This window comes from Oratosquilla oratoria, chromosome 15, assembly GCF_046742065.1.
Source record: "Oratosquilla oratoria isolate Oo_2021 chromosome 15, ASM4674206v1, whole genome shotgun sequence".
In the NCBI taxonomy this organism is placed as follows: domain Eukaryota; kingdom Metazoa; phylum Arthropoda; class Malacostraca; order Stomatopoda; family Squillidae; genus Oratosquilla; species Oratosquilla oratoria.
The window spans coordinates 22478116-22493115 of NC_134791.1; the positions used below are offsets into that span (position 1 = coordinate 22478116).

A 15000-nucleotide genomic window follows, 5' to 3' on the forward strand; every position below is an offset into this window, starting at 1 on the left:
AGAATGAAATCACCCGGCGCCAGGTGAGATGGGAGGGAAAGTACCACCTGGTACGGAAGGTATTATTATTATTATTATTATTATTATTATTATTATTATTATTATTATTATTATTATTATTATTATTATATTATTATTATTATTATTATTATTATTATTATCATTATTATTATTAATATTATTATTATAATTGTTGTTGTTATTATTGTCATTATTATTATTATTATTATTATTATTATTATTGTTATTGTTGTTGTTGTCATTATCATTATTATTGTTATTATCATTATTAATATTATTATTATCATTATTAATATTATTATTATTATTATTATCATTATTATCATTATTATTATTTATTTATCTATGTATCTATTTATTTATTTATTTATTTTTTAGGCCCTGTTCACACTAGCGGTTTGAACCGCGGCGGTTCAGTTACAATGCAAGTCAGTGGAAGCGTTCACACAACCGCCCATTTTTTCATTGATTGTACGATATCGCCGCTGTCTCACTGCGGTTCAAACCATCAATTTGAACAGGACCTTAATTTTTTTTTTTTTTTTTTTTTTTTTTTTTTTTTTTTTTAATGAAGATCATTTGTAATTGTGTGAAGGACTACAGGTATCTGTGACACTGTGAAGGAGAACCTAGAGCCAGAGAGATTCGAATTACGACCACGGCCTTAACCTTTGCCCAGTTTGTTCGGGTAGCTTGGGTACGTCTGTAGTATCCGTTGGGAATCGAACCTAGGTCACATAAAGATATACATACATGCATACATGCATACATACATACATACATGTGTTCATGCATAGATACATATATACATACCATACATACGTACATACTCTACATACCCACATACCCACATACATACATACATACACACACACACACACACACACACATATATATATATATAATGCGTTCACATATGTATACATATACATATACATACATATATACATACATATGTTCATACATACATATATACATACATACATACATACATGCGTTCATACATATATGCATTCATACACGCCCACATACATATATGCATACATTTATATACACATACATACGTACATACATACAAACAGAACAAAGATACAAATCGAGTTTGATATTCAAAGGGAGGCTGCCCCAGACAAGCACTTTCCGCAGGTGTTGGGGTTGCATGCAAGCGCGCGAGGTGTTCATAAGGACTATTTTAACGTAGATATATTCATAAAAGTGAGCCTAAGGGTCTCGGGCGTGTGTCTGCGTTCTGGCGTGCAAAAAGGGAACAGTTGCATGCAATTGTGCTGCATCTTGCAAGGTGCCTCTACAATGGCAGAATTTTTTTTTTTTTTTTTTTTACCACTTCTCCCCCCCCCCGCCCACCAAAAATTAATAAAATCATCTGACGGCTTGTCCGTGAACCCACTGAAAGGGTTCTCTTAAGCGGGCCCCATACGATCAATATTATTGTGCAATATTTTGTATTGCACAATATTACTGACGGTGTAAGAATGGTGGTGAAGAATGACACAATATATTGAAGACATCAAATGTACAGGCCAAACACGTATGTCTCTTCAATACCATCCCTACACCGTCCATAATATTGCACAATACGGAATATTGCGCAATAATATTGATCGTGCAGGGCCCAGTTTAATTTGAATAAAGTCGTCTTGTACTACCCGACGAAGCCAACGCTAGCGATGAAAACACAACAAAGACGATCTTATGCAAACACGCGAAATGCAATTATGACATTGTCAAAGACTTGGATGTGTAGACGCCTTGTCTGTCTCGATCTCTACAACTCCCCCCCCCCGGCAGGTCAAAAGAACCTGTTTACAAGTTGTACGTAATCACTCCAAGATCCCCCCCCTGCCCCGTGTGTTCAATTGAACAGGCTGGCAAACCATTAGTGAACGTAATGGACAAAAAAACGTTCATTTCATACACCCTTTTCCTGTCGGACCGAACAGGACAAATATTATTCGGAATGGAGCAAAAGGAACTCAAAAAATGGGCAATTTAGCCTCGCTGCAACCCCCCAAAAAAATAAAAACATCCTCTCGTAATCTCTATCCAGCTTCCAGCCAAGTGCACAATATGGAAATAATACTATGCGGGTTTGCATATATGTATTATGTGTGTGTATTAGTGTTTGCGTATTAGTATTTGCGTGTGTGTGTGTGTGTGTGTGTGTGTGTTTGTGTATGTATGTGTGTAATAGTAACGTTGATAATAATCGGTTTATTGATTTGAGTTAACAGCCTAGATATACTGATAATCATTGTACAATTTGTGTTAATTTTAGAACTAGTCTGATTTGAGTACATAATGAGCAGCGTGTCCTAGGTGCCGTTGTTCACAGATGATGGTTTGTTTGCTGCGACCGAGAGGGGGGAGTGTGTGTGTGTGTGTGCGTGTGTGTGTTTGTATTTACCTAGTTGTACCTAGTTGAGTTTACCTAGTTGTATTATACGGAAAGAGAGCTATGCTCGTGGCGCCCCGTCTTTGTATCTTTCAGCATCAAGTTTATTCTTAAAATCGTGAATAGTATTTGCACACAGTTTTTTCATCTAAGTTATTCCATATATCCTGCATTCTGTGTGGGAAGCTATTCTTTTTCCTATCTCTTCTATAGTTGTCCTTTTTGAGTTTCTTTTCATGACCTCTTGTTTTTCCATTGTCATTTTTTTGTCAATCTTTTCTGTCAAGGATTTCCATTCCTTTCATGAGATTATATATAGTCAGTAGATCACCTCTTTCTCTTCTTTGTTCTAGTGTTGGTAGTTCTAGTTTCAATAATCTTTGCTCGTATGTTAATTTAGAAAGAACTGCTGCCAACTTTGTTGTTGCTCTCTGTATTCTTTCTAGTTTCCTTATATTCTTTTTAGTACTGGGTGTCCATAGTGTCGCTGCATATTCCAGTTTTGGTCTAATCAACGTGACTAATGTGTGTGTGTGTGTGTGTGTGTGTGTGTGTGTGTGTGTGTGTGTGTGTGTGTGTGTGTGTGTGTGTGTGTGTGTGTGTGTGTGTGAGTGTGTGGTGTGTGTGTGGTGAACGTGTGTTTGTGAAAAAGAGAGAGGGAGAGAGAGAGAGAAAGAGAGAGAGAGAGAGAGGGGGGGGGAGAGCCTGTGCATATACATGTGTCTGAATATTCGTGCGCACGTATATGTATGTTTGTGCCTGTGTGTAAACGTTTGTATATGTAAATTTCCTGATCTTTATGCCCTGTACTGGATCCCTCAAAGCTTCCCTCGTGATGAGCTTCCCCTTTCGATAAACACGTTCTGCCTCCAGGTGATTTCATTCTTAGAGACTAGAGACTCTCTCACGACGTAAGAACACAAGAATGGAGGAGACAGCAAGAGACCATAAGGCCTACACTAGGCAGTTCCATGTCCCCTACCACCTGTCATACCTATCCATAAAGCTATCTAATCTTCTCAATGACAAATTATTTCAGTTACATGGTTACTAAGTCTATTCCATTCGTTAACCACTTTGTTGGTAAACCGGTTCTTTGCCATTTCCTTCATAAGCCCATTTGGTCTGCCACCTTTGTCTTCCCATTGAAGTTGGACTAAGCTTCATTCTGTCATTATTATTTGTAGTCCTGTCTCAGTAGTCATCAGTATTGATCCTTCTTGATCCTTCTAAAGGCCTTATCACACTGGGCTATTTTTCGTCCAGCCTCCAATTAATCGGCGGTACCGCCCACCTCCATCACTTTTTCCGCCATCAAATCAATATGGAAAACTATTTTGGTTTCTCAACAATTTACATAGAATGGCGTTTGATATGCTGGAGGGAAATTTATTTTCTTCCAGCATATCAAATTCCCTCCCGAAAGCTACAGACTGCAAATTTGCTCCAACTGTCGGAGGTAAAATAGCCCAGTGTGATAACGCCTTAATATAGAAAGGTTTCTCCTAAAATGAATGAAATGTACTAGTGTTAGACAGAATAGAATATTTAAAGGTGATCCTAGGGCTTCAAGTGTGTAATGAGTTTCTTGAACCGTGTGAGTGACTGGAATCAGGCTACTTCTTCGAACCGAGTACAATTGTTCAATATTAGCCAGAACGATTATTTTATTTATTTCAATATTATTATTATTATTATTATTATTATTATTATTATTATTATCATTATTATTATTATTATTATTATTATTATTATTATTATTATTATTATTATCATTATTATTATCATTATTATTATCATTATTATTATTATTATTATTATTATTAATATTAATATTATTAATAATAATATTACTATTAATATTATTGTTGTTGTTGTTGATTAATATTATCATTATTATTATTATTATTCATTATTATTATTATTATTATTATTATTATTATTATTATCATTATTATTATTATCATTATTATTATCATTATTATTATTATTATTATTATTATTATTATTATTATTTTTTTTTTTTTTTTTTTTTTTTTTTTTTTTTTTTTTTTTTTTTTTTTTTTTAAGAAAGGGTTTAATGGCACTGTGTAAAGCGGTCGGATTTGTTTCTGCCCCGTGTCTACGAAGGTCCCGGCACGATTCCCATCAAGAACAAAAGTGGGAATTTCGGCCATTGAGCGCCTTCTGGTGTACAGCTTCTAAGGGTCTTCTTTTTCTTCCTCTTCTTTCTTTTCTATTTGTTTCTCTTCTTTTCTTTTTCTTTCTCCTCTTTTTTTTTGGGAGGGGGCATTTTCTTCTTTTCTGACCCCTCTTCTTTCTGCTCTTCTTTCCCCTCCTTCTCCTCTTCCTCCTCCTCCTCCTACTCCTACTCCTCCTACTCGTACTCCTCTTCTTCCTCCTCCTCTTCTTACTCCTCTTCTTACTCTTCCTCCTCCCCCTTCTACTTTTACTCCTACTCTTCCTCTTCTTCTTGTTTTTTCTCCTCCTCCCTCTCCTCCTCTTGCTCCTCCTCCTGCCTCTCCTCCTCCTACCCACCCCTTCCTCCTTCTCCTCCTGCTCATGCTCCTCCTCTTCCACCTCTCCTCCTCCTCCCCCATGCTCCTCCTCCTCCTCCTACTCTTCCTCCTCCTCCTCTTCCTCCTCCTCCTACTCCTATTCTTCCTCCCCCTGCTCTTCCTCCTCATACTCCTCTTTCTCCTCCTCCTCCTCTTCATCCTCCCACTCCTCCCCTTCCAGGCAAAGCCCATTCGAACAGCGGCCTCGGAAGATGCTCAGGGGCCTTCTTCATATTGATTGTCCCCAACACCACCTGGAGACTGAAAACACACACACACACACACACACACACACACACACACACACACACACACACACACACACACACACACACACACACACACACACACATACATACACACACACACATTTTAACATTAAGATTCTCTCTCTCTCTCTCTCTCTCTCTCTCTCTCTCTCTCTCTCTCTCTCTCTCTCTCTCTCTCTCTCTCTCTCTCTCTCTCTCTCTCTCAAAGCTGTATAAGATCGTTTGTTTTTAGTCAGAATACAATGTTTAAAGAAGGCACTGGGTGTTGTTGGTTAAATTAGTGTCTTTCGTATCTCTCTCCACTTTATGGTTTCTCAATAGAATTGGACGCCCATGGGCGTGAACGGATCTTCAGTCGACCGAGACCACGCCCACTTGTCTAAGATCACTCTCAAACTGAGTGAAATTGTCCGGTACTTCCATGTCACAAGTTATGCAGTGAGGTTCTAAGATCCCTCTCAAACTGAGTGAAATTGTCCGGTACTTCCATTTCACAAGTTAGACAGTGAGGTACAATGTTGAATAAGAAGCTCGCTGGCTGAGCGTGTTAGGGCGTCGTTACTTGCGGCTAAGGTCGAAGGGATTGGCGGTTCGAATCCTGCCACCGGTGAAGCTGAACAAATGGCATGGTTTATTAAATTTCACGCTACAAAGCCCTCTGTGAGGGGCACCGTCCTAGCCTTCCGATGGGAGGGGGGGGATTTGTGACGTTAAACCACATCATCATATCACAATGCTGAATGGGCTAACCTATTATGTGCAAATACCTGACGTACATTATATAAGTGTTTCCTTTAGAACTGCGTTTTCTAACTTTGTCCGACCTTAAGGGAACCTTTGTAGTAGTCAGGTCTAGGCAGTGTAGCACTCCCCTGACTCGAGTTAACATATGTTTACTGCAAGGATAAAGGACAGTGAAATGAAGTACGGCTTAATCTTTTATTTTGTTGATTCCTCAAAAGTAAAACCAACTGTTATCATCGTTGATTAAAGAAACAAGAAAACCCGAGGGGAAAAAAAGAGCATTGAAGTGATATTGTACCGCCATGACTTCAGCACTTCCGAAGCACTCACTAGAATTGATTTCAGCACAGCCAGCGGCTGCTAGCACCCCCAGGTCAAGAAACACTCCTTTAGATGAATTAAATAGCGACAGCTGACATCAAATCGGAGAGTACCATATGCCCCTGGCCATCCGTACATGTCAAGAAACGCCGCCGGCGGCTTCGGCAGCAGTTAAGCGCCTCTTGGCGGGGAGGACGTGAAGCTCTCAGATCTGGTCTCGAGGCGAGAGAGAGTCTCCTGCTGGGGAGGTTTACTTCGCCAAAGGACACCCGCCGGGGGGTTTCTGGGCTGAGGATGATGTTATTCTGACTTCAAGGTGTTCTTGGCAGACGGCACCAGATGGCTTCGATGATATTTGGAAAAAGATATATTTTCGAGATGATGTCCGGTGTGTGTGTGTGTGTGTGTGTGTGTGTGTGTGTGTGTGTGTGTGTGTGTGTGTGTGTGTGTGTGTGTGTGTGTGTGTGTGTGTGTGTGTGTGTGTGTGAGTGAGAGAGAGGTGAGTGTAAAATAGGAAACACAAGAGTCTTATTCTGAGTTTATCCCTAAATAGTTTTGTTGATATGCTTTATTTCATCTGCAAAACTAGTCAAGAATAAATGTCGACGAAGATTCCTGCGTTTTTTGTTCCAACCAACGTCAAGTTCCCAGAATGTCTCAATATATTATATATAGAATGAGAGAAATAGAGAGAGAGAGGAAGACTGCATAGAAGTAAATATAAAAAAAGAGAAAAAATAATGGAGAAGGAGGTCTAAGAAATAGACCGACTCATCCACTTTGTTTTGATAGTGCTGAGGCAAAATCCAAAGATTTTAGTCTCTCCTACTGTATGATGCCAAAACGAAACGTATCGTTTTTCGGATACCTGCCAGAGTTCACTGTGTTCTTATGTAAACGTGTTCTCGACGGCCTAGCCTGTATCTTCTGGTAAGTTGAAAAAAGAAAAAAAGAAAAAAATTGGGATCTGTTATTTACAATAGCGTCGGTTTTGTCGTCTCAGCGTCCAATTCATTACAAGAACAAATGAGTGTATTAGCATTTCCTGTTGCGAGATTCTGTTCCTGTTTTGAGTTTCATTAAATTTCGATGTTCTCGATTTACTCTTCCGACCTCGAGGGAGAAGCACGAGAAGTTCGAACTCGTTGATAAAGATTTATTCTTTCTCTTCTCGATCTTCCTCACTTATTTCGTTAACGTCGTCGTCGTCTTTGTCGTTTTTGTCAGTGTTGTCATCGTCTCATTAGCTTCTTCTTCTTCTTCTTCTTCTTCTTCTTCTTCTTCTTCTTCCTTCTTCCTTCTTCTTCTTCTTCTTCTTCTTCTTCTTCTTCTTCTTCTTCTTCTTCTTCTTCTTCTTCTTCTTCTTCTTCTTCTTCTTCTTCTTCTTCTTCTTCTTCTTCTTCTTCTTCTTCTTCTTCTTCTTCTATCCTTCCTTATCAAATGGTACTTATCCTTTTGTTGCAGTTGCCGCCAGGCTATTTGATTCACACACGCGCGTGCGCGCGCACACACACACACACACACACACATAGTCAAAATCCTTGGAGAGAAGGTCTGACCATTACCAGTTAATATATGACGTCATGTGGGAGGCTAACAAGCAGCAGTCGCTTCCAGAGTAGAGATAAGCAGAGTTTATTATTAGAGGTGGGCGGGACTTGTACAGGTGGGAGGAGCTTACATGCAGAGACGGATGAGAGTTTCCCAGTTGTGTGCTTCCGTTTACAACACAGGAGCTTCTATAAGTGGACATGAAATCTCCTGGTGTTGGACATACCAAAGTTAAGTTAACCACTTAACTGGAAGCGGTTAATCGTGTTAGTTATTAATCCCTAATGTTTGATAAGACAAAGTATTCAAGTAACTAATCGACGGGAGATGTTTAAACGAATTTGGACAAAGAGGACACCTAAAAGTGGCGGCACATTATGCTAGTTTGCTTCTCGTTTTTGCTACTTCGTTTGAGTAGAAATGACTTCGGTTACAATAATCTAGTCTTCAGTAAAAACATCTTAACACTGAGTCTAACTTTCGTATAGGTTTAATTTCCCTTAGTTCGTCTTTCAGCTTCTCACGATATAATGCAAGAGTAATTTGACATTTGGAAATTTGGAAAACAAAAGATCGTAACCGAAGTCGTTTCTGCTCAAACGAAATAGCAAAAGCAAGTAGCATGCTAGCGAAAAATGCCTAGTCTGCCGCCACCGTAAGAATAGCAATACAGAATTCGCCAAACTCTGATGATGTCAAACCAGGTATCTGTTATATATGTGGTCACACATAACATACTGTTTATACTCGCCTAATGTTATTCTTGAATACAAAGGTAATATGTTCATGTAAGTATTCTTCCTTGAAGAACGTACGTAGTATGTGTAACCTGTTTAAAACTCGTCAAACAAGCAAAGGATTACAAAGGATTACAAAGGAGGAGCATACCGACAGGAGACCTTTTGGTCCATAACTAGGTCGGATACAAAAAAATATATATAATGATGAAAAAATAAATAAATAGGTAGAGTTAAATAATAAACAAACAGGTAAATGGTAAATAATAATAAATTAAAAGATAACTAATAATAAATGATAATCAAGGAAATAATAATAAACAAACAGACAAATAATAGCAAACAAGTAAATAAATAATATAAACACAAACATCACAGCCTCTGTTTTCAGCTTACCTGTGCATCTACGATGAAAGGCGAGATCTGTCCGGTTCGTTTTATGTCGTGTGAAGTTGTGGATCCGGATTCGTCATAACTCGGCATTGATTCCGAGTTATCAAGATGTTGTGTAACACTCTATCCGAATTACTGTATTGAAGACCTACTTCTTGCTCACTGTTTCCTAATTAAAGAAATATTTCTCACTGTTGTTTGCGAATTAGCGAAGTATTTTCTAGAACTGTTTTTTCTGAATTAGGGAAACTTTTTCTCTGGTGCCGATTTATACGAAATAGATTTTATTTTATTTTAAGACATCCTGTCTTAGGGGAGGGACTTTTCATGCCATTTTCATGCCAAGATCTTTCACCTCGCAGATTTATCGATTTTTTTTTTTTTTTTTCACTGAAATATTTTCCACCAACGTTTCGCGCGAAATTATTTTTTTTTCAACACTGTTTCTATGTTAAAGATATTCATATATACATTTATTTCACCAGGTGTCCCAACTGAAAGATTTTTTTCACCAACTTTTCTAACTTCGCGATTTTTTTTCCCCACCGGTGATTCAAATCTTATTCATATATTTTTTATTTATTTATTCTTTTTCTTTTACCAGCTGTTTCGACTTGACGACTTTTTTTCACAAACGATATAAACTAAATGAAATCTTTTTAAAACAACGGCACAGACTTAACGAAAACCTTTTCACCAGAAGTTCTGACTTAAGAAAACTTATTCACCTCAGGTCCTGACGTCATGGAACATTTCACACTTCTCACTGAATTAACCTCACGTCACGCGAATTCGTGAGACCATTGTTCCTGAGTGTGAGTTTATTCGTTAGTTTATCCTAGAAAATGGAATGAAAACAAGATTAGTTAAGAACTGAGGGATTTGTGTATTACATTTTCAAGTTTAGCAAGAAAAGCTCACAACATTTAAATCTATTCAGCAGATCTGACACTTGAGCTGATGTTGTGATACTCGAATGATATATGGTATTACATTACACTGATAATACTTGTTATTAACAGGGCAGCTAAAACTGCGAAACATTATTACTATCGTAAAATCTAACGAATTGTTTTCATCACCAGAAATACGCTTCATTTGTGTGTGTGTGTGTGTGTGTGTGTGTGTGTGTGTGTGTGTGTGTGTGTGTGTGTGTGTGTGTGTGTGTGTGTGTGTGTGTGTGTGTGTGATTTAGCATGGTCTTGGACCACGTGAAGGACACGTGATCGACAGCTATTTCCCTCCCAAAAGAGAGCTCAGAGCTCGTATATGACCGATCTATGGATAATGCTGTGACCTTACACGCACTCACACACCCAACTCCCCGCCCACGAGAGTTGGAGTAACGACTCGCAGTGCAGCGATACTGAAATTATTTTAGTCCTGGGCAGGATTCGATCCCGCACCGCCGTAGTCGCAGGCGGGAACTCTACCACCGTGTGTATGTGTGTGTGTGTGTGTGTGTGTGTGTGTGTGTGTGTGTGTGTGTGTGTGTGTGTGTGTGTGTGTCTACGTACTTATGGACTACAAATATACAAATAATATAGCCGTTTTCCCAGGCCTCCAAGTAAACGACAGCTTCCCTAGAACCCCCTCTAGGAGTACTATTAGATTTTCTAAGATGGTCATAGAAAAAAAGAATAAAAAATGATGTAAATAAACTCCACCGCAAGGTCTCGAACCTTTGGCTTTGCGACTGCTTATTATGAAGCTTTTGTACGGTCTGGCTGGCTCAAAGCTATCGTCTTTGTTTCGTAATAAGGAGTCGCTTAGGCAAAGGTTCGAGTCCTTGCGATGGAGATTATTTCCATTTGTTACAATGACACATAAAAGATAATGTAAATAGACAAAAAATCGCAAGATGCGCCTGATTCTAGGATATTTTATTCACCGTTAAGGTAATCTATTAAGGAGATATTTATAGGATTTAAATACCATTGAGCAAATGCACATAAGGAAGAGAAAAAGAAAAGATTGTAAATTAACATCTCGTTGTTCCTCGATATCAGCCCCACCCCAAACAGTTATGTATAGAATAATAATGATGATGATAACAATAATAGTGATACTAATATCATCATCATCATCATCATCATCATCATCATCATCATCATCATCATCATCATCATCATCATCATCATCATCATCATCATCATCATCATCATCATCATCATCATCATCATCATCATCATCATCATCATCATCCCCATCACCACCACCACAACCATCATCATCATCATCATCACCATCATCACCATCATCACCATCATCGTACGAAGGGGCAAAAGAAGCCACATGGGATAAAACTGGCTATTGTCTTTGTTACATACTTAATTATGACAGATAGGGAACAAAACCATCAATTAATATGTATTATATATAATTCCTCCCTTTATATTGTTTACAGACATAATTAGGTATATAACAAAGACGTGTGGCTACTTTTGCCGCTTCCTACTGTGGTGGTGGTATTATTATTATTATTATTATTATTATTATTATTATTATTATTATTATTATTATTATTATTATTATTATTATTATTATTATTATTATTGTTGTTGTTGTTGTTGTTGTTGTTGTTGTTGTTGTTGTTGTTGTTGTTGTTGTTGTTGTTGTCGTCGTCGTCGTCGTCGTCGTCGTCGTCGTCGTCGTCGTCGTCGTCGTCGTCGTCGTCGTCGTCATCATCATCATCATCATCATCATCATCATCATCATCATCATCATCATCATCATCATCATCATCATCATTGCCATCACCAATATCATAATCTTTATGATTATCATCAATATCATTACTATCATTACCATAATTATCATCAATGTCATCATTATCATCATTATCATCGTTATCATCGTTATCATTGGCATCAGTATCATCATTATCATTATTACCATCATTACCATCATTATTATTATAACTATCATTATATTCATTATCATTATTACTATATATATTATTATTATCATATTCATTATTGTTATATTTATAATGATGGTGATGATGATAGGCATCGAAGCAGCCATGTAAGGACCAATAGGTCTCTTGGGTGTTCGTTTGCCCGTGTAACTCCTCCTCCTCTCGTATAGGCACCCCTACAATCTTCTGATTCCCTTGTTTCTTTTCATTATCCTCCTCCTCCAACTACTACACTTTGACTTCCTCCTCCTCCTCCTCCTCCCCCTCCTCCTTCCTCCCTCCTCCCTCCTCCATTCCCTCCTTTTTTCCTCCTCCTTCCCCACCACCTCGTCCCCATCCTTCCTCTACCCTTTCTCTCCACCTCCTCTTCCTCTTCCTCTTTTTCCTCAGCTTCCTCCTCCCCTTTCTCCTCCTCCTCTTTTTCCTCATCCTCTTTTCCTCCTCTTTCACCCCCTCCTCTTCTTTCACCCCCTCCTCTTTCTCCTCCTCTTTCTCCTCCTCCTCTTCTTTCACCCCCTCCTCTTTCTCCTCCTCTTTCTCCTCCTCCTCTTCTTTCACCCCCTCCTCTTTCTCCTCCTCTTTCTCCTCTTTCTCCTCCTCCTCTTCTTTCACCCCTCACCGTCTTACACCCCCTCCTCTTTATCCTCTTCTTTCACCCCCTACTCTTTCTCCTCTTTCTCCTCTTTCTCCTTATCTTTCTCCTATTTCTTTCTCCTCCTCCTCCCCTTTCTCCTCCTCTTTCTCCTCCTCTTTCTCCTCTTCCTTCTCCTCTTCCTCCTCTTCTTTCTCCTCTTCCTCCTCCTCTTTCTCCTTCTCTTTCTCCTCTTCCTCTTCCTCCTCCTCCTCTTCCTCCTCCTACTGACCTACTCCACTTTCATCCACTTCTCCACCCTCCCGCGCTGCCACTCCAGGCTGCTGTGCCTCAATTCAGTTATCTTTCCTCATCCCTGGAGGGGAGTCGTGTTGTACTAAGAGCGTTGTCCTGATGAAGAGAGGAATCCACACTTGTTGTTGTCCTGCCAAGCTTTATCTGTTTCTATTATATTTTCTGTCATATTTTCTGTCATATATGTTTTATTTGGGATAAAAGTTAAACTAGTTTTGTCGTTTTTCTTCGTTTTTCTAGTGTCCTAACAAAGCTTAGATTTTTTTTTTTTTTTTTTTTTTTTTTTTTTTTTTTTTTTTTTTTTTTTTTTTTTTTTTTTTTTTTTTTTTTTTTTTTTTTTTTTTTTTTTTTTTTTTTTTTTTTTTTTTTTCTTTTTTTTTTTAGGAAAGAGTGACTCTAGTTTTGAATATTTGTTTTAGAAATAATGTTGTTCCCAGATCTATGTTTGGTTTTGTTAATATAAGAAAAACTAATCTATTAGAACGAGATATTGTTGTGTCAAGATTAAGGTTAGTTGTGTAACGAGACTCACAAGGAAGTTATGCTGAAATTTTCAACCCTGGACGGGGATTCGAACCCAGATCGCTGAATTATCTGTCGATTGTGTTACCACCACGCCATCCAGCCGTGTGTGATTCAGCATGGTCTTGGATCACGTGTTGGACTCGTGATCGACAGCTATTTCCTTCCCGAAAGAGAGCTCAGAACTCATATATGACCGATCTATGGGTAATGTTTATACGCCCATACACCCCCAACTCCCCGCCGACAAGAGTTGGAGTAACGACCCACAGCGCAGCGATACTGAAATTGATTTAGCCCTGAGCAAGATACGAACCCGGACCGCCGTAGTGGCAGGCGGGAATTCTAACCACTGCGCCATCGAGTCGTGTGTGTGTGTGTGTGTGTGTGTATTCACCTCGGATCTGCTGCAGCCTCTGTCGAGACAGCCAGACACCACCCTACGGCAGCGAGCTCAGAGCTCATTATTTGCCGATCTCTGGGTAGGTCTGAGACCACTCACACACCACACACCGGGACAGCAAGGTCACAACTCCTTGACTAACGCCCCGTACCTACTCACTGCTAGGTGAACAGGGGCTACACGTGAAAGGAGACAAACCCAACTTATCTCCGCCCGACCGGGGAATCGAACCCCGGTTCTCTGGCTGTGTGTGTGTGTGTGTGTGTGTGTGTGTGTGTGTGTGTGTGTGTGTGTGTGTGTGTGTGTGTATGAGTACTCGTATGTGTAGGTGTAGGTGTGTGTGTGTGTGTGTGTGTGTGTGTGTGTGTGTGTGTGTGTGTGTGTGTGTGTGTGTGCGTGCGCGTGTGCGTGTACGTGTGCGCGTGTGTCCGTGACAGAAACAATTCTCACATTCGTTTCTGGACAACGTTCGCACTATTTGCGAAGCTCTGCCGCTGTTTTTCCCACCCCACCCCCCGTCCCCCCCATCCCTCGTTAATTGCCTGTCACCCGCTCTCTGTTTTGTTGCAACTCAATATTACTATTTTTTCCTTTTAATGCACGACAGATATTTCAGTTTATTTATCATTCACTTTGTTTGAATGCCTTTGTTTGAAAAACCTTTGTTTGAAGCACGCGGCCTTGGTACCCCCCTCCCCCTCCCCCCTCCCCCTCTCCCACCACTCCCTCCCCCCTCTCCCACCTCCCCACCCCCTGGGGGAGATGGTGGTCGTTATAGAAGCTTCTCCCTGTCGTCAGGTGATTTTATTAAAATAATCGAGCTTGCAAACGTCATCTGGCCGCATCCGACGCCGCCGCATAATGTGACACCGGCATAAGGAGTTTCGGTCCGACCAAACCCTTTTCAGGGAAGAGGGCGAGGGATCCACGTTTCAACTGCATAAAATCACAAATAATTAACCAAAAGAAAATGTGTGAAGACCGTCCCCTAATTAAAGGGACTGGCATTGTGTGTGTGTGTGTGTGCGTGTGTGCGTGTGTGCGTGTGTGTACGTGTGTGTGTGTGTGTGTGTGTGTGTGTGTGTGTGTGTGTGTGTGTGTGTGTGTGTGTGTGTGTGTGTGTGTGTGTGTGTGTGTGTGTGTGTGTGTGTGTGCGTGTGTGTGTGTGTATTCCCCTTGGTCTTGGGTCACGTGCTGGACTCGTGATCGACAGCTATTTCCTCCCGGCAGAGAGCTCAGAGCTCGTATGACCGATCTATGAG

At 39.8% G+C, this 15000-nt stretch overlaps 1 protein-coding gene across 3 annotated transcripts in view; it reads right to left on the minus strand.

Moving 5' to 3' along the window:
• Positions 1-15000, minus strand: part of LOC143033357 (uncharacterized) — a 493487-nt gene that overhangs the window by 465700 nt on the left and 12787 nt on the right. For 2 of the 3 annotated variants that reach the window (XR_012967176.1, XR_012967175.1), the window contains exon 2: positions 9104-9845. Coding sequence is in view for 1 of the 3 variants with exons in the window: in XM_076198694.1 (XP_076054809.1) it covers positions 9011-9097 (87 nt within the window). In the remaining 2 variants the exon portion in view is untranslated. Of the gene's footprint in view, positions 1-9010; positions 9846-15000 lie in introns of those variants that run through there. The other variant, XM_076198694.1, reaches the window with a different exon arrangement.